The 26385-nt window shown below is 34.3% G+C and overlaps 1 protein-coding gene across 3 annotated transcripts in view; it reads left to right on the top strand.

Moving 5' to 3' along the window:
* The window catches only part of LOC145284762 (uncharacterized), a 109671-nt gene that overhangs the window by 11828 nt on the left and 71458 nt on the right, over positions 1-26385 (top strand). For all 3 annotated transcript variants that reach the window (XM_080133732.1, XM_080133729.1, XM_080133731.1), the window contains exon 2: positions 23720-23953. In XM_080133732.1, the coding sequence (XP_079989858.1) occupies positions 23720-23953 (234 nt within the window). The remainder of the gene's footprint in view (positions 1-23719; positions 23954-26385) is intronic.

Raw genomic sequence — 26385 nt, 5'->3', positions numbered from 1 at the left:
TGCCTGTCTAGCCGTAATGATGAGCTTTGATACAGCGAAACAGTACTGTATGTGGATGACTATAATGCTCCCTATCTTTGGTTGAGCATATTGGGAAGTGATATACAAATTAATATTAGCATATTAAGCAATGCTCTTTGTGTAAATAAATCGAGCTTAGGTATTTGGATGATGTCAAAACATTGTTAATTCACTAAGTGCACAGCAGCAGCCAAATAGCGTAATGGTAAGAAGCCTTGACTATCGTCGTTTGGACGGGCGGGTTTCGATCTTGGCTTGGGGTAGTTGCCTATCTAGCCGCAATGAATAGCTGGGATACAGCAAAACAGTACTGTATGTAGATGACTATATATATATATATATATATATATATATATATATATATATATATATATATATATGTATGTATGTATGTGTATATATATATATATATATATAGCCATGGTCAAAATATAGGAGCACCAACGAAAGATCGAAATTGTGAATCGAACCTATATATTCAAACATTAATAAATCTATTTTAACAACAATCAATATTTGACATGTTCTCCTTTTGCCTTTATAACAGTTTTATTCGTTTTTGCATATTATTGACTAAATTGTTGCAGGTGGTAGAATTTATTTCTGCCACTCTTCATAAAGTTTAGCCTCTAATTCTTTTTTTGATGAACATTTGTGCATTTTCACTCTTTTCCCTAGATGGTACCTCAAAGTTTCAATGGGATTTAGATCTCGGGATTGAGAGGGCCGCTTCATCATTGTAATTCCTTTTTCTCAAATCAACCTATTGAAACTTTTGACATATGACATGGGGCATTGTCTTGTTGGAAGATTACATTACTTTGAATGTTATTATTAAATATTTTAGTCAAAGAGGTTTGGTAAACCTGGTCCAGGATGTTAGTATAAATTGTGGAGTTCATTCTGCCCTCACAAGTGTACAACAGTCCAGTGCCTGAAGAAGTGATGCAGCTCTGAATCTTTACGCTTCCTCCTCCAAATTTGACAGTTGAAACCACCCAATCAGGATAAAATGCCTTTCCTTCTCTACGGCGAACATAAACCGCTCCAGGGGTGCCAAAATCTGATGAAAAAATGAGTTTGCTACAATTTTTGAATAGATGTTATAGATATGCATTCAAAAAAATTTCAACTGTTCCTTTCAAAGTTTAGGAAATAGAAGTTGTTAACTTACCTCAAAGTTACTTTCGTCAGATGAAACGATATTAGCCCAATCATAAGGTGTCCAATTTTCATTTTTTTTTTTTTTTGCGAATTCCAGTCGTTTTTTCTTGTTGGCCTGAGACAAGTATGGCTTTTAATCTTGTTCCTAATAAGCTTCTTCTCACTGCTCAAGCTGATATATTTTTATTTGTACCCTCCCTAATTCAGCAGCAAGCTCTGATGAACTTTTCTTTTTATCTGCAAGGGATGCTCTTTTCAATGGTCCCTCTTTCATGGTGATTGAAAACTTTTTACGGCCTTGTCCTTTTCTGTATTTGAAAGACTTTGTTTCCTTGTACCTTTTAATCATTTCATCTTCTTGACAATTTCTACCGACAACATCCTTCCCCAGATAAAGCATCAATTTGTGCTCTTTTAATCTCTGAAACTGCTTCTTTGGAGGCATTTTCAATTAAATATACTATTATAGCTCTGGAAGGAATCAAATGTTACCTGAAAAAAAAAAAGAAACAACTTTTAGTATGACAATAAATCATTTTGAATATTGGAATGGATTTAGTATGAAACTCAGCTAAAATTCTTGAAAGAGACTTTAAAGCAAATAAATGCTACAATCTACTGTTAAATATTTTACATTTGCTCTCAACTGTTCACTATACAATTCTTAACGTTTGGAGATTTAAACTATTATCTTAGTTTTTATAGTTGGTCCATAATTTTGACCATGGCTGTATATATTCCAAAAACAAGAGCCATTAAACAGATTTGTCTAATATTAAAGTTAGAATAATAAAATACTAAATTTTCTCAACAGGGGAATCGATATTAAATTTGTTTTTTTATTAATATTTGTTAATAGATCTTAACTATATATATATATATATATATATATATATATATATATATATATATATATATATATATATATATATAGTTCTAACAATAAAAAAATTAATAAGATACAAAATACAAATACAGAAACTATAGCAGGTTGTAACTGTAGAAGACAAAATAGATGCCCTCTACACGATACCTGCAAAATAAAAAATTTAGTTTATAGTTGCACAGTATCACAAACCTCAAATTTAAATGATGTTAATGACAACTATAGCTCGACCACATGATTAAATAACTACACTCCCTTTAACCAATCTACCAATTAAATACAAACTAACCCATTACATACCAATGCCGTCCCTAATCTACCTGACAACAGATACATTAAACAAAACACAATCTACTTCGGTTCCACATCTGTACTTATTAAACATAGGATTTCAACCCACAAACACTCTTGTAAAAATCCCCGACCCTAGTGAACCAAACCACTCTATCTAGATATATTTGGACACTAAATGATAAGAATATTTCCTTTAATTTGAAATGGGAAATGATAGGATCATATAAAGTATATATTCCGGGGGACAGATTCTGTGCACTTTGTAGATATGAGGCCCTAACGATTTTAAAATATGATGATATCAAAAATAAAACCACTCTCCTAAATTCAAAAGATGAGCTATTCTCTCCATTCATTCATAAACGTTGGTTTAGATTTAACAAATATAAACCACCATGAGTCATTAAAAAATATTTCTTATTAATAATCTATCTTAGAATTTATAGTTTATAATTTAATAACTTTATTAATAAAATTTGGATGATTATTATTATTATTATTATTATTATTATTATTATTATTATTATTATTATTATTATTATTATTAGTTTATCTGATATATTTACCATTATTTTATATCTTATTTAAATATATATTTAAATTTAACCTTTACATGTTACTATTTTTTATTCAGTTCAATAAATAAGTAAATGATTAAAATATTATCAATTTTATTTAATTACTTTCAATAAGATTCTCTTATATAAAACAGCATAAAGGTGATTATCTCCCTTTGATCATTTTCCTAGCCAAATACGATTATCTCCCTTTATTTTTTAAAATCTATTATTTAATTTAAATTAGGCGTTACTAACGTATTCTAGCCATTAAAAATATTCCATTTACGTTCACTTTGAAAATTTAACATTTCAAGCATTTATAAGCTACATTTAACATCCAAATGAATGCTTTGACAATAATTACGATTTTCAAAAGGAGAACCATTACAAGGTAAATATATATATATCTATAATATAAAGCTGAATGTGTGTGTGTGTGTGTGTGTGTGTGTGTGTGTGTGCATGGTCACGAATAGGCTCCTATATGGTTGTCTATTTTAAAAAACTGATTACATATAATGATAGAAGATGTATCGAGACACACGAATGGGTATGTTTGATCTGGCAGAACAGTGGTTCCTGGGTTCGCGCCTGGTCCACAAAGTATGGAAATAAAAAAATTTAAAAAATTAAAAAAAAAAACGTTTACACGTGTCTTTGATATAGATGTACATAAGAATACTTTGATAAGTATGTTTTAACATAAATAGGGATGGTATAGTAAAATTGTGGGGTCTGCGTTCGCGCCTGGCCTCCATAGAATGGAAATAGGCACAAACTTTAATAAAGACTTTTCATATCTATCTGTGTAAATATACTTTGATAATTATGTTTCAGTTTGAAGAAATATGGTATAATAAAATTATGGGGTGTTCGTTCGCGCCTGATCTCCATAGAATGGAAATATGTCACAAAGTTTAACAAGGTTTTTTAATATAGATCCACAGAAGATTGTGATAAGTGTTTCAGTGTGAACAGGTATGGTATAATAAATTATGGGGTTTATCTATTTTATTTTTACTTTCATCATATTTTGCTTTAGTTTTGATACCCCCGAATTCGAAGCTATCTCTTTACAACCCTTTCTTTTCATAACCTATCATACTTTCATAAATCAGAGCCCTTTTCTGTAGGCTGATTTTGAACCCAGTCAACATCAGGTATTTTTGCTATATATATATATATATATATATATATATATATATATATATATATATATATATATATATATATATATATATATATATATATATATTTGTTAAGCTTTCTTTAAAACATCTTATTATAACCTTATATTTAAACCAAATTCAGCTTTATAATTTTATTCTAATTTTTATTCTCAACTTATCTTACTTTGTTTATCAACATCAATAAGTAACGATTTTCCTTTATATTTAAATATTTTCCAGATACATCTGCCTTACTTAAAAAATGCTAGGTTTATTTATGGTGTCTTTTATTTTAAAAAAATCATCCAATATTTTTGCTGATGAGAAGACTTTGTTACAAAAAAAACTATACGTCAAAATTATTGTTCATGACTTAATGTCTATCTCAATAAAAACATCGTACAATTTATTAGATTTGTTGTGTTCCTTCTTATGAAACAGATTTTTGATTTTTGATTTTAATTTGAATTATAAATTATCAATCATCTTACCAAATATATATATATATATATATATATATATATATATATATATATATATATATATATAAGAACAAATAGTTTTTGAAAAAGAGTTAAAAACATATTTAATTTTAAAAAGGAAGTGGATAGTCCTTAATCCGTGGAATTTCAAAGAAATACTTTCTTTCTCATCAGACGGAAGAATTTAGCAAAATGCAGGATCGGATTTTGCATGCAAAAGTATTTAAGGAAACTACAAATAAGTCATCTTACTTGGTAACAAATAGTGAAGCAGAGAGAATAGGGTGAAGAAAAAGATGATTTCACGTGAATGTATAGTCTGGTTGAGGATAAAATATCCAATAACGGTAAAATCCAAAAATCCAAAATCCAAAATCCAAAAACGTTGGTTAAATTTCCATTTCCACAAGTAAAATCCAATGGAATCGCGTAATTGGAAGATGGTCCAAAGTAATCCAAAAAGCAGAAACCCGTGGAATAATTCACAAATGAGTACAATGAAAAAGGAATGAGCTCAAATAATATTATTGAAAGAAAGATAAGATGTGCATAGAAAAAAGAATTTAAAACGACTGTCAAGGCTGGGCTGATTTTAGAAGAATGAGTGAAGAAGAAAAAAAATTGAATTGTGATTTTATATATATATATATATATATATATATATATATATATATATATATAAAAAATAAAAGTTACAATAAAATGTACCAAAATGATCCAAGATGGTAAAATTAAAATATATTATAAATATTAAAGAATTAATATTTAAGGACTATCACGGATTAAGGACTATCCATTTATCTAGTGTTTCCTTTTCAGATTAAATATGTTTTTAACTCATTTCAAAGTGTTTTTTAACATATTTTATTAACTGTTTGCTCATATATATATATATATATATATATATATATATATATATATATATATATATATATATATATATATATATATATATATGTATATATATGTATATTTGTATATTTTGCCAGCAAGTCACTATTCAAGCACGTCTGATTAAACACGATAGAGTTATTCTTTTTCCGATCTTTCTGGATATCTTTTCCATTTGCGAAGCAGTCTTTTTAATTTCGGCAGGCATATTATATAAAATGGCGCCCAAAAGTTGTTGTTAGCCATATTCTTCTCAAGTGATTTCTATCGGTACATCCGATTATCATCAGGAGCGATAATTGTTGTTTTCTTTTTCTTTCTTTTTTTCTTTGAGGCCTGGTGTATTTATAATTTTTGTATTTAATAACTAACAAGAAACTAAATAAACAAACTATAAAATAGGAAAATCGAAATTAAAAAAATAGAAATAAAATAAAAATAATTCTCCCCAACCCTCCTGTACCTACCTTTATAGCCAATTAAGAAAAAAGAAAAAAAACTAACATTATAAATACACCAAGCTTCAAAGGAAAAGAAAAAGAAAACAACAGCAATCGCTCTTGATGCACCGATAGAAAGCGCTTGGGAAGAATATGGTCGAACAATAACTTTTGGGCGCCATTTTATATAACATGCCTGCCGAAAATAAAAAGACTAAAATACTGCTTGGCAAATGGAAAAGATATCCAGAAAGATCGGAAAAAGGAATAACTCTGTCGTGTTCAATCGGATGTTCTTAAATATATATATATATATATATATATATATATATATATATATATATATATATATATATATATATATCATACAAGTTCAAACATATTGATAAAATGAACTTGAAACCAATATTTTTCACGTGTTCATTATTGCTTAGAACTTACTGAATATTTATTATATAAACATTTTTCTTTCTCTCTCTCCCCCCCTCTCTCTCTCTCTATTTATTTATTTATACAAACATACGAGTATCATCTCCATGGAGAAAGCTACGATCTCATTGGACTAACAAACATATCTGGGTTTTTTTAAGTGTTCATATTGAAGAAACATATATTTACGGTCAATTTATCCAATTTAGGCAAGTCGCGACATACTGAAAACGATGACCAAGTTTTTTTGTTTTTTTTTAATCAAATCGCATTCAATTGTCTCATAGTAAACGAAAAAGAAGGCCCAGTTAATCAATACATTGACCTAATATCCTATTCAACCGTAAACTTTTATACCTTCATTCAGTCATTGTTTATGCAACGGAATCAATACTGTGTATAAATTACCATTGTTATGCAATACTTCTTAATCAAAATTATTCTATCTCAGAACATGTTCAATCTTTCTAATTCAATAATGTATTATTAGTGACGATTTCGTATCTGGCAGCCTGAAGGCGAAACTCTACTTCGACTTCTTTTACTAATATTATTTTATCTCATTAACTAATGGAAATTTCGTATCTCTCGGCCTGAAACTGAAAATCTATATCTACTTCTTTTACTAATCTTAACTCTTACATTTTATTGATGGGTGATTAGTCTGGAAAAACATCAGCATGAATAAAGTCATCCTGTAGAATTAGTTGTGTCTAGACGCATCTAACTTGGATTGAATATTAAGAAAAGGGTTACCATCTTCCATGAATCACATCAAACATCTCCATCAACATATGAATTAAATTTTATTTGAAGGGAACACTAGAATATAAAGAGAGTTACTAGGTCGGCTGGCTTTTGTTACAAACAGAATGAAGTATCATCACTTGCTCGCTTCTGGTGCAAGATAAGAACTTACTCCTGACGAAATCTAGTTAGGAACTGATTTGTATCTTCCCACCGATGAGGTGAGGGAAAATCAGTAAACTTTGAGTGCGCATATCAGTAGTGTGCTAATCGCCTGTATATCAATATGCTGACAGACCTATAACTCAACCAGATATTGTACGTATATATAAACAAAAATAGATCTCTCATATAACTGTTACATTACCATCTGCTTAGGATTTTAACCGATAAAAGCAAGAGAAACTTTATTGGTTGTAGCAGCATATGATAGATTTGAAAGAACATGAAGAGTGCAACAATAGAGTAAAGAACTGTTCACTTTGATCAAAAATATTTTTGTTATAGTAAGTAAGCATGAGTAACCTTGGCTGACCTGTCAAGCTCCAACCAAATAAATATGGTTGAATCTTGTAACCGGGGTGCTGAACGTTCATAGTGTCTATGCATCTTTGACTCCTATCTGGGTTGACAGGAATGGGTCCAAGCAACGATTTTGCGCGTCATATTTAACCAGAAGAATCTGGCAGAAATGAGTTTCACTAAGGAAAAAACTCTGTTGTGAGCCAGTTCATACAATTGGAGAACTGGGAAATGAAGTTCGAATTCCTAGCTTCCTGAGAGGAATATTTATCTGGTTTAGCGCATGGTGCCAATGTAAGTGGATGATGATCCATGTAAATGGTAAATTCTCAGCCTTCCAATGTGCATATCTAAAATGTTTTATGGTCAAGTTAATAGCCAAAAGTTCACGTTTGAAAGTACTGTAACGACTTTCAATTGATTGAGAAAAATATGACAGATTATTGAAAATATGATTGAGAAAAATATAACAGGTTATGAAAATATGTAAGGTTGAATTTGTTGCTGATAATATTGTAAAACTGAGTAAATAATTGAACTAGATTCATTGACAAAATTTGATCTTTTTATCAAAATCCGTTTCTTTAGTAACAATAAAAAGAAGAAAAAAGAGAAAAGCAATAAAAGTGGAGTAACTATAAAAAAGGAGCAAATCAAAACTAAACCCGTAAAGTATAAAAATCAGTTGCTTTTTTCCCCAAAGCAATGGTTAAATTATTCTTAGGTAACACTTAGGAAAATAATAAATTAAAAAAAAAATGTAATAAAAATACATAATAAAAATAAAAACATATATAATAAAAATAAAAATATACATAATTAGAGAGGTCTCTAATTTAGAGACAATGCAAGAATTAGTTATCACCCTGAGTGATACTAATAACAATTGGAGAAAATAATGACAAAAAAATCAATTTCTGCTCATTTTAAATAAGGCTGTAACGAAAAATATACAATAAAAATTAAAAACGAAAAGTTCTTTATAAAAGTATCTTTAAAATTTTATTAAGTCTTTCCTTTCAATCCTGTTTTTCCTCGATACTTCTTTCTAAAAATAGTACTTTCCAAAGGTTTGACTTATTGAACTATATTGCCCCAAATGTAATTTAAAACCTGTTTTTTAAATAATCCTTTTACTCGGGTTTAAATTATCTTTTGAGAAGTCTTTTTCATTTTATTGATAAATTTGTTAAATGTTTTCAATCTCTTCCAAAGGAAAGTTTCATCTTTCCCAAATGGGAACAAGCAAAAACCTTCTTTTTATCTGACTGATCGACAACTCTGTATCTCTTACAGAAGAAGTCTCAAAAATTGTATTCTGTCTCTAATAAAAATCTTCCGGAACAAAAAGATAACTTGCTTAAGTTAACACATTGTATTAGGCTTTCTAGCTCTAATACTCTTAACGTCTGAAAAGAAATTCAGATGGGACCTGAAAAAACCCAAACTGTTTTTTCGGTGGTGAATTCAGGATCTGATTAAAATGGGCATCACGAGAGGACGCAGAAGAAAATTCTTCCCTCAACATCTCCTCTCTCCATCATCCCTGTCCCTAGGCTGGACTGCTGTCGGGGACAAGGATGGTATCCAACAGTAGTCATGGCAGATGACTCATAACAGACTAACCACACAGGCGAAAAGAGCTGAACTCCTGCACCGCTTGAAAGACTACATGAGGGACAAATATTACCTGAATAGAGCATGCAATTAAATGTGATGCCTAGTCACCTCTAACTTCTTTAGAGAAAAGCAACAAGCACTTAAAGCAACAGGAGCAGCCATTGTTTCAATAAAATGCATAATAGACTGAACAGGTTTATCTCAAAATTTAAGTTTGTTTGATCAAGAAAAGTAATAACAAAGTATAAGTCAGAAGTTGCTCAGAAGCTTTTCTACCTCATTAGGTTAGTTCTAGAATCTATCAGTCTGCATCTATGCATGTCCACTATCAAGTTAAATTGGTGTAAAAGCTCATCACCTATGATAGGGATGTCGACATCAGCAATTATAAAGATCCATGTAAAATCGTAAATAAGTGAAAACCAGAAAGTTTCTTCTTAATTGAGAGTCTCTTCCTGCGACTGACGTAATAAAATGGTCTTTATGAAATGAGGTAGAAAAAGTTTTAGGTTAGAAAAATGAAGCAGAAAAAGTTCTAGGTTAGAAATAATCAGTCCTTTCTAGAAATAAATAATAACATTCTTCAGCAAAGAATAAGAAAAAGGTAAAAAGTTTATTTCCACGTGGAAAACCAAACAACGGGTGTGCATGAGTTTAACGTCCCATGGACGAATCGGTGTTGTTGTTTACAGCATGCTGGCTGGGATTGACTGACTCTTTTTGGCGTGTGATGGGTTTTTAAACATATCAACCGGCTCCTGAAGACCGTCAAAAGAAACATTTACAAAAATATGTTTATTTTCGAACAACGATTGGACGAAAAGTCAGAGCCTGTGTCATGTGGGGTGCTTACAACTACGTCCAGACGAAAAAACTAAATTTTAGTTTTTATGCCTGCAGAATTTGCATGAGTGTAGGAAAGGCGAACGTGCACGTAGCTGAAACGATCTTTACACAACCGCGTGCGCAACTGGGTTTTATGTTTGGGGAGCAAACATGCGCTGCGCACCATTATTCTGGTTGAGTAGATCTTGCAATTGTTTGCCATGGCGATGGCAAGGCTACAATAATCTCAGCGAACTTGCAAGTCCAAACATCATGCAATGACTAAACGCGCTTATAGGAGAACACTTCACAGCCCGAAGAACAACCGTTGAAGTAGCAGGCCAAATGCTACATGCAGCTCTAGTGTCGAGTAACAAGTGATACTGAGAAATGAAATCATTTACATAGAATACACGACTGATCAGTAGCTAATGGGAAGAGTGCTCACCTCTTCCTTCTCTCATTTCTTTGATTCTTTGGGATATACATACAGGAGCTGTTATAGTGGCAGGTCTAATTGATGAAAAGTTAGAATATAATTTAAGGTAAATTTGATATCGTTAAAACAAGATTACTACTCACTTTGTAAACTATCTTGGTTTAATAATTCAACAATATAAATTAAAAAAGAGTTTTATGAAAACACTTCTTCTATAATCTGTTTGTCCTACCTTAGTTAGTACATACGTTATGTTTTAAAAAAGCCAAATACAATTTTTGATGGGAAAGCTGCTCCAAAAATGTCAAACTCATGAAATTTGGTTTAAAAAGACAAATCTGGTAAATCTTAACAAGAATATGAGAGTGACCTCCATTTGATGTAGCCTTGTTTTCGAATATAATAATAATAATAATAATAATAATAATAATAATAATAATAATAATAATAATAATAATAATAATAATACATGATCATTGTTGTAATGGTGTGAAAAAGAAACTCATAGAAATTTCGATGTGCAGCAGTTCTTTACTGAAGAAAGAAGTCAGCAAAACGTTATGTACAAAAGGGAACATTCGAAAGAAACAGGAGAAAAAAAACATTGTCTAACAAGAGGTACTGGAATGAAAGAGTAAACTAAAGATTACCCCTTATAATGTGATTTTATTATTTCTATTGAACTATGTAGAACAATATTACTTTCTAAATATTTATTAGAACTTATTAATTAATCTAGTTTGAGTCAGTTCTATATTTAAAATACAATGAACACTATTTTCATAGAAACTCATTTTTACTGTGTTATTGATTTTTCAGTAAAAAAAAACTAATTTTTTGTGCTATCAAAAAAAAAAGATCAGCTTTATCAATACATATTTGTTGCTTCAATATATTTCTCATTCTGTGAAATTTCCATCGGCCTTGCTAGTAATTGTAGTAAAAATAATAAAAATAAATAATAAAACAATTTAGCACAAATTTAAATTATTATTTTAATAAAGATACAATAAACAACAAACTAAAATCAAAATACTTTCTTTTCAATTGTGCCTCTTACAATAACAGACCATCTAAATGGTTCTCTTTATTTAAGTGTTCAATAGCTTTTTGCATAACTATATAAGCCGGATTTGTGGTTAATTTATTACTTATAGATAAAATTCCTACCACTATGCTGGAATTCAACACTAAAGGGGTCTCTGCATAACCTATGACTTTGTTTGCAAGTAGTTCTACTGTCTCAATCGTGAATCAATATGACCTATAGATAATAGTCAGAATACAAATCACTGTCTCAATAATGTACTATCTGCAGGGGCGCCCTTGGTTAATTTGCGTATCTGACAAAGAAGCTTACTACACAAATGATCTATGAGAAACTAATTGTTTATGAGTGTTTGAAAATGACGCCCAGCAGAAAGAGATGCACAAAGCTGTCATAAGACGCTTCAAGCTGAGATTCTGTGGTAAGTTAAAAGTCAACGATGCCGAGAATGTGCTAAGTAGTCAGTTTTATTGTTTTGACTCTGAATTTATGCTATGAGTGATTTCATGTGCCTCGATTTGCATAAACCACATGCACACGTCAATGGAAAAGTTGTTATAGAGTCAGCACTCATTGTTGAAAGGAAAGAAATATGATTCCTAATAAGCAATTATCAAGATTGGCCTTGACGGTATTCCAATTATAGTACTAAAAAAACTTCAACCAGAACTAGCACCCATACTTACAAAACTGCTTAAACGTTGTCTTAAGGAAAATAGCTTCCCATCACCCTGGAAAATCTCATCAGTATTCCCTGTATTTAAGAATTCAGGTGATCGCTCATCTCCCTCTCAGTACAGGCCAATAAGTCTCTTGTGCGTCATGAGTAAGTTGCTGGAATCTGTGTTAAATAGAGAAGTAATCAACCACCTCAGCAAAAGTATCCTTCTTAGTGACACACAATATCGTTTCCGTTCTGCTAGATCTACAGCAGATATGCTTACAGTTATATTTCATAGGACTAGCGAATCTCTCGATGGAGGCAACCTTTCTAGGGCAATTGCTCTTGACATATCAAAGGCCTTTGATACGGTATGGCATAAAGGTTTACTTCACAAGATCTCCAGAGGTTCATAAGAGTAGTAGTTGATGGGCAAAAATCAGAGGCCCACAGTATTAATGCTGGAGTCCCTCAGGGGTCCATCCTGGGCCCAACTCTCTTTCTGATCATCCAAATCACATCCTTACATCATTCGTAGACATTTATGCTGATGACACTACCAACTATGGTAGCACATCTAAAACCGTAAACGACCAAGTTCTCTCTGATTCTATCTCCTCTGATCTTGAGCAAGTGGTACAATGGGTAAAGGAGTGGCTGGTTACTTTGAATGCATCTAAAACCAAGCTTTTATCTTTACATCATCAACGCTCTGATCCCCATCTGGCATCAATTGGAATGAATTGCTCTCGTCTTGGGGAGGGTTCATGTTTTGACAAGCTTCTGGGCTTGACCTTTACTCCTGATCTGAAATAGAACAGGTACATCAAATCTGTTGCCAAAGCCACTGGAAAAATGGTGGGATCCTTTTCACCGATCCAGTAGATATCTCACTGCTGATGCAATTCTGTATCTATATAAGAGCCAGGTACATCCAAGGATGGAGTATTGTTGCCACATCTGGGCAGAAACTGTTAGAAAGGACTTGTCCTGCCTTGATAGAGTTCAAAATAGACTTTGTAGCCTCGTAGGAGATGTCCTTTTCTCTTCCCTGCAACTTCTATCTCACAGAAGAGATGTTGCGAGTTTGTCTCTGCTTTATCGTTATTTTCATTGCAAATGCTCGGCTGAGCTTCAATCTATGGTCTCCCCTCGCCAAACCTTCACAAGAAACACTCGTCTATCTGAAAACACTATCAATAATTACCCCTACTCTTTATCTGTGCCTAAACCTAAACGTAGATTCCATGAACAAAGCTTCTTTCTCAGAACTGCACGCCTGTGGAACTGTCTTCCGTTTTCCTGCTTTCCAGCTGACTACAATCTGATTGTCTTCAAGTTCAACATAAACAAGTTCTTGATGAGCTGTTCCACTTAAGTTAACAAATTTACCAAATTTCCATTACTAATGATTACTATATTGTCCAATTGACTACTGTACACTCTTAACCCTTATCATCGACTGGTCTCTGGACCTTGATAAGTGGTGATACCTATGTAAAAAAACCTGTTGAAAGTAAATAATTTGTTTAATTAACAAGTGGACATGAAATACACTAATATTAATTAAACTTTTCTTGGAGTTTATTGATCAGATTCATTGTTTTATCTAATCTTTCCTATATTAAATCATTTGAATTCTTGTAAAGTTGGTTCTCTGTCGTTCTAAACATTTTCCCCCACTTGAGACTATTCTCTATCACTACAAATCTGCTATCAAAGCATAACTGTTGTCATATTTGGGCTGGTAAATCTGTCCCACTTGAGGATTTGTGATAAGGGTCAGCAACGTACCTGTAATTTGATTGGTCTCACTCTGTCCTTTTCTCTGTTACTTCTTTCTCACAGACGTGCTATTACTAGTCTCAGTCTTTTCTAAAAATATTATGGTATGTGTGCTTCAGAATTGCCTGATCTATTTCCTGCTTCCTTTGTTCCAGCTTATTTGACTCGTTGGTCTAGTGGTCTCCATCAATTCACTGTTTTGATACTGTTGTCATATTTGGGCTGGTAAATCTGTCCCACTTGAGGATTTGTGATAAGGGTCAGCAACGTACCTGTAATTTGATTGGTCTCACTCTGTCCTTTTCTCTGTTACTTCTTTCTCACAGACGTGCTATTACTAGTCTCAGTCTTTTCTAAAAATATTATGGTATGTGTGCTTCAGAATTGCCTGATCTATTTCCTGCTTCCTTTGTTCCAGCTTATTTGACTCGTTGGTCTAGTGGTCTCCATCAATTCACTGTTTTGATACTGTTGTCATATTTGGGCTGGTAAATCTGTCCCACTTGAGGATTTGTGATAAGGGTCAGCAACGTACCTGTAATTTGATTGGTCTCACTCTGTCCTTTTCTCTGTTACTTCTTTCTCACAGACGTGCTATTACTAGTCTCAGTCTTTTCTAAAAATATTATGGTATGTGTGCTTCAGAATTGCCTGATCTATTTCCTGCTTCCTTTGTTCCAGCTCATTTGACTCGTTGGTCTAGTGGTCTCCATCAATTCACTGTTTTGATACTTCATTGTAATGCAGCTTTCTTAACCAGTAGTGTCTTTCCAAGAACTGCAAATTATTCTTGCTTTTTTTTTTTACTCACCAAACAAGGCATATTGCCACTTGGACGTAAAGGTTACTAATTGGGACCATGCCTAAGAAAGATCAAGATATTTGTTTACGTTGCATTTGAACTTCTGCATATCAGTACAGTTTAGGAAGAGAATTCCAAAGTCTAGCCGTTCTAGGGAAGAAACTATCATAGTAACACTTTCTGACATTTAGGGACCTCAACAGTGAAGGGGTGTGATTTTGTTGCTAGGCGAGTTTATCAGTGATATGTACGTCCTGGGGCACAAGTGCAATGAGTTCATCAGAGCACATTCCATTAAAATACTTGTAAAACAGGCACAGGGATACAACATTGCAGTGATGGGACAGGCGTTGGAACCTAGTTGGCAAAGTGGGATATGTTAGATTGCAGATCCTTTTCTGGACGCTATCCAAGAGAGAGAGAGAAACTAATGGTAAATGCACCAACCAAGATGTGGTAACAATACTCCATGCAAGGACGAATGGTGGCCTTGTAGAGAAATAGGATACTCTCAGGTGTGAGCAGTTTTTTAGCACAATAGAGAGAGATCAACTAACCCTAACCCGATTACCTTCCTTGCAGCAGCCTTCACAATGTCATCAATGTATTTGTTCCAGTTCATATTTCCTGTGAATGTTAAGCCGAGGCGTTTGAACAAAGAATTCTCAGGTAGGAGTTATTATTGGAGGTCATTTTCTAAGGATTCAGCCATCGTCTTAGATTTGTGTACATCATGCATGTTATAGAGCATTGTATCATCAGCAAATATACCCATCTCAGACTCAATATTATCGGGGAGGTCATTGATGAATATTAGGAATAATAGTGGTCCAAGGATCGACCTCTGAGGCACTCCCATATTAATGATATGCTGCTTAGATGAACGTCTATCAATGGCAACCTGAATGGTCATATTGTCTAAGAAGGATCTAATTATATTTAGTATTCGTCCAGTTATACCATATGATTTGATTTTGATTAGCAGCCTTTCCTGCCAAACTTTGTCAAAGGCCTTGGATATATTGAGGGCTACAGCCTGGGCTTCACCCGCCTTATTCAGAGCATGGTATATGCATTCAGAGATGACTGTTAAAATATCTGCAGTAAAACGACATTGCCTAAATTTTTACTGTTTGTCGGAGAGAAAATTAGCTTTTACAAAGTGGTGGATTAGTGCTTGATTGATTAGCATCTCAAAGATTTTAGCTAAGAGGGGAAAGAGACTGATAGGGCAATAATTGAGAGGGTCAGTCCTTTCACCATAATTCTTGTACACTAGTATCACAGAGGCCATCTTCCAGCAAGATTCAGCAAAGCATTTGTTGTAGAGTTTGGAAAGTACGGGGGTTAGGTCAGCTGAGCTTTTCTTAATTAGTATAGCAGGGATGACATCAGGCCCACACGTCTTGGAGGTGTCTAAATTTTTTATAATATTGTGGACGTGAGAAGAGGTGATTTTCAGATAATCAATTGTGGCTTCTGTCCACATAGGGAAATTTGAGAGGGCATTGTTTATTGGCTCTAGGGTGGAGTTAGAGGCGAATTGCCGAGCAAGCAGTTCGCCTTTTCAGTTGCCATGCATGCAACCTTCTGATTGTTGAATAGTGGGAAAATTACTGATTGTTCTTTATTCACTACACTATTATAAATTTTCAAGAAATTGCGAGTTCCTATCTTCTGCGATTTTATGCATTCCCTGGTTATTTCAGCATGTCTTCTTTTGGCTGTAGTTATTACTCTCTTACAATGATTTCGAGCATCTATAAATTTTTGCCTATTTGCATTGCACTTATGACGTACGAACCAGTGGAGTGCATGCTGTCTTTGTGCAATGGCAGCTGCACAATCTGTAGTGAATCATGGGGTTGAGTAGGGCTTGCTATAATACTTTGGTGTGGGGACATGTGCTTCAATGGCCGCTTTGCACCATACAGTTGTCTCATTAGCACATTGTTCAGCAGGGAGAGAGAAGACATTGATCCATGGTGCACCTCTGATATATTTTTTTTTTTTTACAAGGTAGTCACCAGTTATCAAGGCCCGGAAGCCACTCGGGGATAAGGGTTATTGTGTGTACAGTACGTTAGTGTTGAGATTTAATAAAGTGTCTTACTTAAGGGGGCGGTTCATCAGGAATTTGTTTAAGTTGGACTTGAACACATCCAGGTTGTAGTCAGGTGGGAAACAGGCAGACGGAATAGAGTTCCACAGGCATGCACTTCTAAGAAAGAAGCTTTGTTCATGGAATCGATGTTTTGGTTTTGGCACAGATAAAGAGTGGGGAAAATTTTTGACAGTGGTTTCAGCTCCTCGTGAAAGATTGGCGAGGGAGGACCAGAGATTGGAGCTCAGACGAGCACTTGCCATCGAAGTAACGATAAAACAAAGACAGGCTTGCAACATCAAAACATGGAGCTTCCCCTAGTTGAGAGGCATCCATTTAAATTGATGCCAGATGGGGATCAAAGCATTGATGATGTAAAGATAGGAGCTTGGTTTTAGATGCATTAAAAGTAACCAGCCACCTCTTCCCCAACTGTACCACGTGCTCGAGATCAGAAGAGAGAGAATCAGAGAGAACTCTGTCATTTACGGCCTTTGATGTGTTGCCATAGATTGTTGTGTCATCAGCATAGATGTCAACGAATGATTTAAGTATGCGTTCTGGGAGATCATTGATGTAGATTAGGAAGAGAGTTCGGCCCAGAATGGACCCCTGAGGGACTCTAGCATTAATATTGAGGGCCTCTGATTTCTGCCCATCAACCACTACTCTTATGAACCTATCAGAGAGAAATGATTTAATGATCAAGAAAACATTTCCAATTATACTGTAGCTGGAAATCTTGTGAAGTAGGCCCTTATCCTATACTTTATTGAAGGCTTTTGACATGTCAAGAGCAATTGCCCTAGAGAGGAAGCCTTTGTCAAGAGGTTCACTAATCCTATGAGATATAACTGTTAGCACATCTGCTGTAGATCTGGCAGAACGGAAACCATATTGCATGTCACTAAGAAGGTTATTTCTGTTGAAGTAGTTGATGACTTCTCTATTTAATATGGATTCCAGCAACTTACTCATGACACACAGGAGACTTATTGGTCTGTACCGAGAGGTAGACGACTTATCACTTGAATTATTAAATACAGGGCACACTGATGAGGTTTTCCAGGGTGTTAAGAAGCACTTCTCCTTAAGGCAACGCTTAAACAATTTTGTAAGTATGGGGGAAAGTTCTGGTTGGAGCTTTTTCAGCCCTATAATTGGAATGCCATCAGGGCCAGTTGCTTTACTGTAATCAAGGTTTTTGATTAGCTTGACGACCTCACGCACAGATATTTGTATGTTGCATAGTGTGTTGTCTGTTATAGGAGGGGAGTTGATGGCCTTTGTTTCATAGGGTAGAATTAGCTGCAAAGTTCTTGGCAAATAGTTTGGCTTTGTCTGATGCTGACGAGATAACCTCAGGTCCATTGGGATAGAATGTACACTTCTGTTTAGGATCCTGTTTGCTATTTGCCAAAAATCGTAGGAACCAAGCCACTGCTCAGTTACTTTGGATTTAACGGACTGAGCATATAGCTCTCTTGCATTTTTTATTACTCTTTTACAGTGGTTGCTGGCAGTCACATTGCATCTATTACGTTGGTAGCTATGTAAAAAAATTGATTTCTGTGCGTGATGGCAGCAGCACATTCTGGAGAGAACCATGACTGGCTATTAGGTTTTTGTTGGAATTTTTTGGATGGTGTGAATCGGTCTATGCCTACAATTAACCATTCGGTCAGTTCTGATACTATGGAGGACACACCTTTTTAAACATGGAATGATATGTTTCTCTGATGGCTTTCCAGTCAGTCTTTTTGTAGTATCTAGTCGTTTTGAGCAATGGCTCCTCACCTTGGGGTTGGGATTTGAGTGCGATGTCTACTGATACCACTAGGTGGTTTACATTTCTGAGTGGACTGTGGGTATTGGTTACAAAATCCTCAGGTACTGTGGTAAGGAATAGGTGCAGAAGTGAAGCTTGCTGGTGATCACTATCTGGGAGGCAGGTTGGGAACATGACTGTATGTATGAGGGAATGGGCTATAGAGAATCTATAAGTAGAGCGTCCAGCTGCATCTGTGTAACCTGAGAAACCAAGCCAAGTTTTATGGTGGACATTAAAGTCACCAAACACATGTATTTGGGTGTTACTATTTAAGGAGAGTGCTGCATCTATACTATCAGAGATATGATTGTCAGAGTACAGTCCTGACTAGGGAGAACGATAGAGAAAATACCAGTAACTAACACAGTGATGAAAGGCACATAAAGGCTTGGTCATCTGTTTCCAGATGTTGTTCTCTAGTTAAGGGAATGATGCTTCGAATATAGACTCCAAATCCATGCATATATCTAGCCAAGTCTTTACGGCAGAGAGGGAGATATCCTGTCCTGTTAAAGTAGCTAGAGGGGATTGAGGAGGGTAGGTTTGTTTCACTTAATGCTAAGATATCTGAGGAGTTTACTAAGAGGTAACACTCTACATCATATAAATTACTTCTAAGTCCATGAATAGTTGTGAAGGCGAGCCTCAAGGGAGGAAGCAAATTGGTTTTGTTTGGGTAGTTGTCCGATTTAAATGTGGTATTTGTTTGAGTTGACATTTCATTTCATTACGTTTTAGGTTAATTTCAGATTGGGATTGGGGAGAAAGAATTGGGCAACGTGGGACAGTTTTGATACCAAGGTCCATTAGCTGGGTCCTGCTCAGGAAGTTGTGGCCTCATGAAAGCCCACCAAAGATATCAGCAGGGTTCCTTTCCATGCATTACATGGTACTACAACTATCCTGATATTATACAAGTGATGATAGAGCAGCTGCCCTAAGCGCTACCAAAAAGTTAGGGCACCTGTACTGTCAGTCAGAAACAGCAGCCAGACAAACTGTCAATCAGGTACCCTCAACCTCCAAGACAAGACTGGCCCAGACCAGCTGAGTGAGCACACCCGGCATGCAAGCAAACTCAATTTGCTCAGTTTGTGAAAAAGAAAAAAAAATTGGAAATAGAGGAACAGTATTCAATGTCCTAGTCAGGAAACAAGGGTAGTTCTGGTGGGTGCCCGTTATTGTACATCTGCGCCTGGCTAATCGACAAAGAAGGAGTATGAAAGCCAGAAATAGGCAAAGCTTATCTACTCCTTAAGCAATTTAGGTTTGCAAACCGGAAAATTTGTTTGAGTCACTAGCTCTAGGAAGGTAGTCGACCATGACTGAGGAAGCCCCGCTTCTCCAGTTTTAATATCAGAGTTTTCTTTCTCTTGGATAGATGATCTGAGATGTTTTATGAACCCATCTCTCTGACAGGGTAACCATGTACCTGGTTTCTACACCAGTTATTTCTACACCCAGCATTGATGAGAATATTAAGTATCATACTTAAATAAAGTTTTGCTCTATTCTAAGAAAATAAACTATTAAGTACCTTGCTATGTAAGATATTACAAAGCATAGAAATAAATAGATATGGGATTAGATTTACACAGGTTTCATATTATTAGATTTACATAGGTTTCATACAACAAGGAATAGATAGATGTACCTAACTGGTTTGTCCATCAAGCGACCCAGAAATGGTGCTTTCTAGCAGGCCAGTGTCTCCAAGTGGGTGCCAAGATTTCTATCTATTTCAGAGTAGTAATAAAAAATGGGGGGGGGGGGCTTAAGAGCCATGCACGTTTTTTTCAAGGGTTGACCGGTAGTTTTTTTCTTTGCATTTAATTTGAAGGATAAGTTTCGATTTCTTTTCTCATACTATTTCAAAACATACAAACTCGTTTTCCAAAAGTAATAAATGCTAGCAAGCAGTTACACTTTTTTATCGATGACTCTAGAGATGGAAATCTGGAAACAAAGATTTAGAAGCGAGTAGATATCACAGAATATAGAAAAAATAAAATAACATGAAAAAATAAAAATTATTAATATTTATCGTTCAGAAGTTTAGTTTTAAGTAGGATAATAGTGCGTTTTTTTTTGTTTTTTTTTTTCTTTTGACCACCACTTTTTAATGTCTATCAGACTAGTTAAAATTTTAAGGTTAAACCTTTTTAATTATATGCATATACCTCGAATATGAATATGTATATGCATGCACACGCATACATATATACACAAAACACCTTTCAAATATTAATTTAATGCCAGAGGAATAGTTGGCCGAAGCGTCATGAAACAATTAAAAAAAGATGAGGATAATAGTCTGCAATAAATAAAATTAATAATACTCATCTCAATAATGAATTCCAATTGAATAATATATACCATTCGATACGGACCCGACCATGGAAGATCAAATAATAAATAAGACCAAAAAATTCAACCTTGATCACCCTTTGGGGCCCGTGGCGCAGTTGATAGAGACTTTGAATCTCTACGGTTCTAAGTGAGAATTGTCTGAAGATAGCGGTTTCAATCCTACCCAAAGCCGGCCAGAGGCTTACTTGGCCAAAACATGGTGAGACAACAACAACTATGGAAGGCAGTAATTGCAATGGATGCAGTCAGGAGATTCAGAATTCCTATCCCGTCACAGTTACCACCTGATGAAGGCCAGAGGAACAGTTAGCTGAAACATTGTGAAACAATTAAGAAAAAGATGAGGATAATAGTCCGCAATAAATAAAATTAATAAATAATACTCATCTCAATAATGAATTCCAATTAAATAAAATATACCTTTCAAATACATGCACACACATCCAATAAAATAAAAATATTAAAGTTATCAGCAAGGAGAGAGTTTTGAAAAAAGTTTAGCTCTATTCTAAGAAAATAAGCTTAAAATTAGAAATAGATTTTCCCCTGTAACATTAAGAAAAGCCGTGTATTGTATTAAGTATGGTTAAAAAACTAATCTGTTTTAGCAATTAATTTGTTTTAAAATAAGTGAATAAAATATTAGTAAGTACCTGGATATGTAAAAAGCATAGAAATAAAAAGAAATGCAACTAGATTTACATAGGTTACATAGACTTGTAAAACTCTCTTTCTGTTGACTGTTTTCCTCCTATTTATAGCCTTGATCTTTCCAAGATTAAGACCAATAGGCATCTCTTATCTTCATGATAATCATCTTTTGTTCTTCTTAGCTCCTTACATAAAGTGGCTTTACGTGTTGTCTGGAGCGATTTCCATAAAAATATGTAAGAGAGATTTAAAAACAATGGATGAAATGGACAAAGTTTTATATTTAATAGGACCATTTGAGAAGTATTTATTAACATTGTACTTGAATACAACTGTGTTGTAGTCGGCAGGGGTGCAGTCCCATAACGATACGTTCTGTATATGGGAAATCTTTGGTAAAAAGGAAAAACTCTGTTCATGGAAATTCCATTTGGCTACATTTAATACACAGATTAAGAAAGGAAAATTCTTTTCAGTGGTAGTTGAAGGATGAGTTCTTACTATGAAATTATCCTAGCATCCTTGCATGCTAAGGTCAGAGAGGGTTTGCAGGATCTCTCTCTCTCTCTCTTTCTCTCTCTCTCTCTCTCTCTCTCTCTCTTTCATTATAGGTCATGAATAGTTGTGACGAATGGACATTCTGTAGGCATTATAGTATTGATTGGCTGTTATTGACAACTTGTATTTTCTGAAAAGTTTTCTTTGGTCCAGAAAGCAAAGTTGATAGTTTTTATTTCTTTTACTTCCGGTTGGTATGGCAGGAGAATGGTTGATTGTGGAGTCATTTTAGCATCCACTTTCTATATTGAGCTTCTCCTCCTGGACAAAAGGAGTTTAGGCTTGTGTATGGTCTCAAAGATGGAGTCACAGGTCTGCTTTGCCTTTATGCATCAGCTCGTCTTCTTCATTTTTTATACCTGCACACTCCATGGTAATGGCAACTGTCTCTCTGGTCTCAATGGTGAGAAAGTTGGTTTCTGCTAGGACCATTGTTGCTGGTTTTATCCTAACATGCCCTGCTATTGTTTGACTTGCAAACTATTAACAGGTCTCCAGTTTTCCATTGTTGTCTTAGAGATACAGAGTAACACTGCAGCTGCTGCATAGTCTACTGATGCTCTCTCTGTGGTAATGTAGGTTTAATTGAGGGTCTGTTTATCATAACCCTAGTCTGTTGTTTTTTAGCCAGTACAGCACTGCCATCCACCTCTTCAGATTACTACTAACAATTGCTGCATGAGTGGCAAAAGTCAATTGAGCAGCAGATTTGGATGCCAACATGTTTGTTGAGAAGGAAGAGCATTTGAATTTTTGTGGCAAGAATTTAATTTCTACTGTTTACTTCATCCTTTTATTGTAGTTGATGTGCGAATTTTTTCACATCATTGTCTGCTGATAATTGCGTTTCATGCTAGCATGGTAATAAGTATTACTTCACTAATGCAGGCTCTGGCATCACCTGGATTTGTTGGTAGGAAAAATTTAACTTATTTTAATATGGAGGCATAGTACCTCATTGGCTGCCAGTGGTGATCTCTGATGTTATTGTCTGCTTTTTATATAGTTTCCTTTTGTACTTAACATGGTGATTGGTTACTTGCGATGTAGTTGTGTAGGTTGCACATGTGAAGTTCAATTTGTATTTTGTTAATAAAATCTCAAATTGCAGCCAGTCCCAACACATTAGTGAAATCAGTTTCAGGTTCAGGGCTTTTTTTATTGACATATCTGCAATATAATATTTACTGTATAATAATTTTATATCAGTCAATCTCTTACATCCATTTTCTATATATATCTTGAATCTATGCTTGATAAATCAATTCTAACTCATTAAATAATTAAATCCAATATTTAAACAGAATTTGTATGTGATTTTCCCATACATTCTTTTATATTCATATAAATTGTGTATTTTACATTATTCTAATAAAAATAAGCGATGAATAATTTTCTTAACAATTTCTATTTGTTTCAGTTATTGGTATTACTTCGACTCAGTATAATGGAAACGTAAATGTTACAATATTTGGAACGCCTTGTCAACACTGGAATCAAAAGGTTCCACATTCTCATTCGTATAACGATTTAGAAAAGAATTTTTGCAGAGATCCATCCTCATCGACTTTCTTATGGTGTTACACATCTGACCCCAACATTCGCTGGGATATATGTGATCCTCGGATACTTTCTGATATACCTTCTAACCTAAGTAAGTAGAACATATTTTAAAAAAATAATATTTTATACTTGCTATCCATGCAGTCTGATGGAAAAGGGTTGACACCAGCCAGATTATATGCAGTTTTATAGATCCTTACACATTTGGAGCACATCTTCCTCACTCTATCATGCTCTCTGGTGCCTGGAATATCCAATTGCTTTATAAAATCTGATGCAAGAGGTGGAACGCTGTATATGGTTGAACCACATGAGACACCGAGTGTATAAGCCATTTATAACCTCAGCAATACCAAATTTCTGATAAGACACAATGGATAGTATCTTTTCTTTCAGCTTGAAGTCTCACATCAACTCGATTAAAGCCATTACAGATAAAAAAAAAAAATATTTACTGCTATGTAACATTGTAACATGACAGAATGAAACAGATTTAAAAGATTTTGTCCGAATCCTGGAGGAAATACGTTTAGATGCAAGGATTAACAACAACTTCCCACACCTTCCCCTTGTAAGTAACAGTAAAAGTATGTAAAACATTTTTAGAAAGAATACTTTTCCTTGAACAAAAGGAAACCAACTCAAATGGTGTCTTTCTCCACATGCAGTGTGAGGACGCCATTATGATTGTAGTAGTAGTAGTAGTAGTAGTGGTAATATCTAGTTAGCGGTTGGAATAAAGCAAGTTTATAAATTACCTTCCTCCTGTTTGTTCATTACAAATTGGCCACGAGAATTCGAACAAAAAATGAATTATGGCTATCTTCGGTCGGTTGGAATCGTTTGATAGTTCAAGTGAACAATGGGGCCAATATATTCAACGTCTGGAACACTTTTTCGAAGCAAAAGATATTCTATGGCTCATGTGAAGAAAGATGTGTGTATGTATGTGATTGTTCATAGAACAAGATTTTATACAAGAAACCACTAACCGGGTGAGTTTATCACGGACTTTTTGACAGAGTTAATAAGCATGTGTGAAGAGTGTCATTTCAGAACGTTTTTAAACAAAATACTACGGGGCAAACTCGTAATAGGAGTAAACGATAACAATATTCATAGAAGACTACTTGCAAAGAGAGATACACTCACAATTAATGAAGCCCTCAACATAGCAATCAACATGGAATCTGCTTCCAAACACTTACAAGACACTGAAACAAAAAAAATGGAAGCAAACAAAATTTTTACATCACCATGTGAGCAGACCGAAAAAATAAAACAGGGCTCCTGTTTTATTTTGTTTGTTTAACAAACGAAGCAAGTAAGTGCTTTTTTATATGTACCATGTGTCACTACTGTAAGAGACGAGGACACATAGCAGATAAATGTTTTAAATTAAACATGAAAAAGAAGCCCGCCGATATTGTAAAAAAGAAAAAGAATTTGATGAGGCAAATAGAAGTCGAAGACTTGGATAATTCTGAGGAAGTCTATCTCATAAATAGAATCAGAACGCCACTGGAAAAAAGTGGACGCCTATTATATAGATATCAACATTTGTGACAAGAGGGTGTCTATGGAGATAGATACAGGAGCATCTGTAACGATAATAGGACTGAAAACATGGAAAAATATAAACTATAAAAGGTTGTTGGGGACCACAAAAGTATGTCTCAAGTCTTATATGGGAAACTGCATCCATATGATAGGACAAACGAAAGTTCTAGTGTAGTTGGGCAGTCGTTAGTTGGAATTATTGTTACTTGTGGTGGAAGGGATTCACCCACACTCCTTGGCACATGAAGTTGCCATGGAACGAGATTTTCAAGATGCAAATAGCGAAGGAGACAGACCAAGACAAACTGAAAGAAATATAAGCAAAGTTTGAGGTTGTATTTGATAGGAAGTTAGGTCAGGTGAAAGGAACCTATGCCACTTTGTATGTAAACGCAGGTAAAACCCAGGTATTTGAAAGCAATATGCTAAATATATATATAAATATATGCTAAAAAAAACAAACAAAAAAAACAAATTGGAGTAATTTCACCAGTTGAATTTTCTGAATGGGCTGTACTAATAGTACCCATTTTAAGATCGGATCAGTCCATACATATTTATTGTGACTGGAAAATCTGTACAGGAGGTAAATCCTATTAAATAGTTAGTTTTAAGTCAGGCTCACCAATAATTATTGCTGGATAAAAAATCAAGAAAATTAGCCATTATCAATACTCATAAAGGACTTTTTATGGTTATGATATGGGTTGAAATCAGCCCGGGAAATTTTTCAAAGAATTATGGAAAATATTTTGCAGAGCATTGGAAATGCAATTACTAGAATTGATGACATTTTACTGAAAGGCAAAACCAGGAAAAAACACTAAGAGACCCTGGAGGAAGTTTTGAACAGGCTGGTAAAAATTGGAATTTGACTAACCTGAGAAAAATGCAACTTTTTAGTTTCTGAGGTATTATATCTAAGCCATATAGTCAACAATGAATGTATAAAGTCGGCAGAAG

This window comes from Euprymna scolopes, chromosome 9 (genome assembly GCF_053919585.1).
Source record: "Euprymna scolopes isolate OS-2025 chromosome 9, ASM5391958v1, whole genome shotgun sequence".
In the NCBI taxonomy this organism is placed as follows: domain Eukaryota; kingdom Metazoa; phylum Mollusca; class Cephalopoda; order Sepiida; family Sepiolidae; genus Euprymna; species Euprymna scolopes.
Note: the sequence above shows the minus strand (reverse complement) of the source record. Positions and strands in the feature narration are given on the sequence as shown.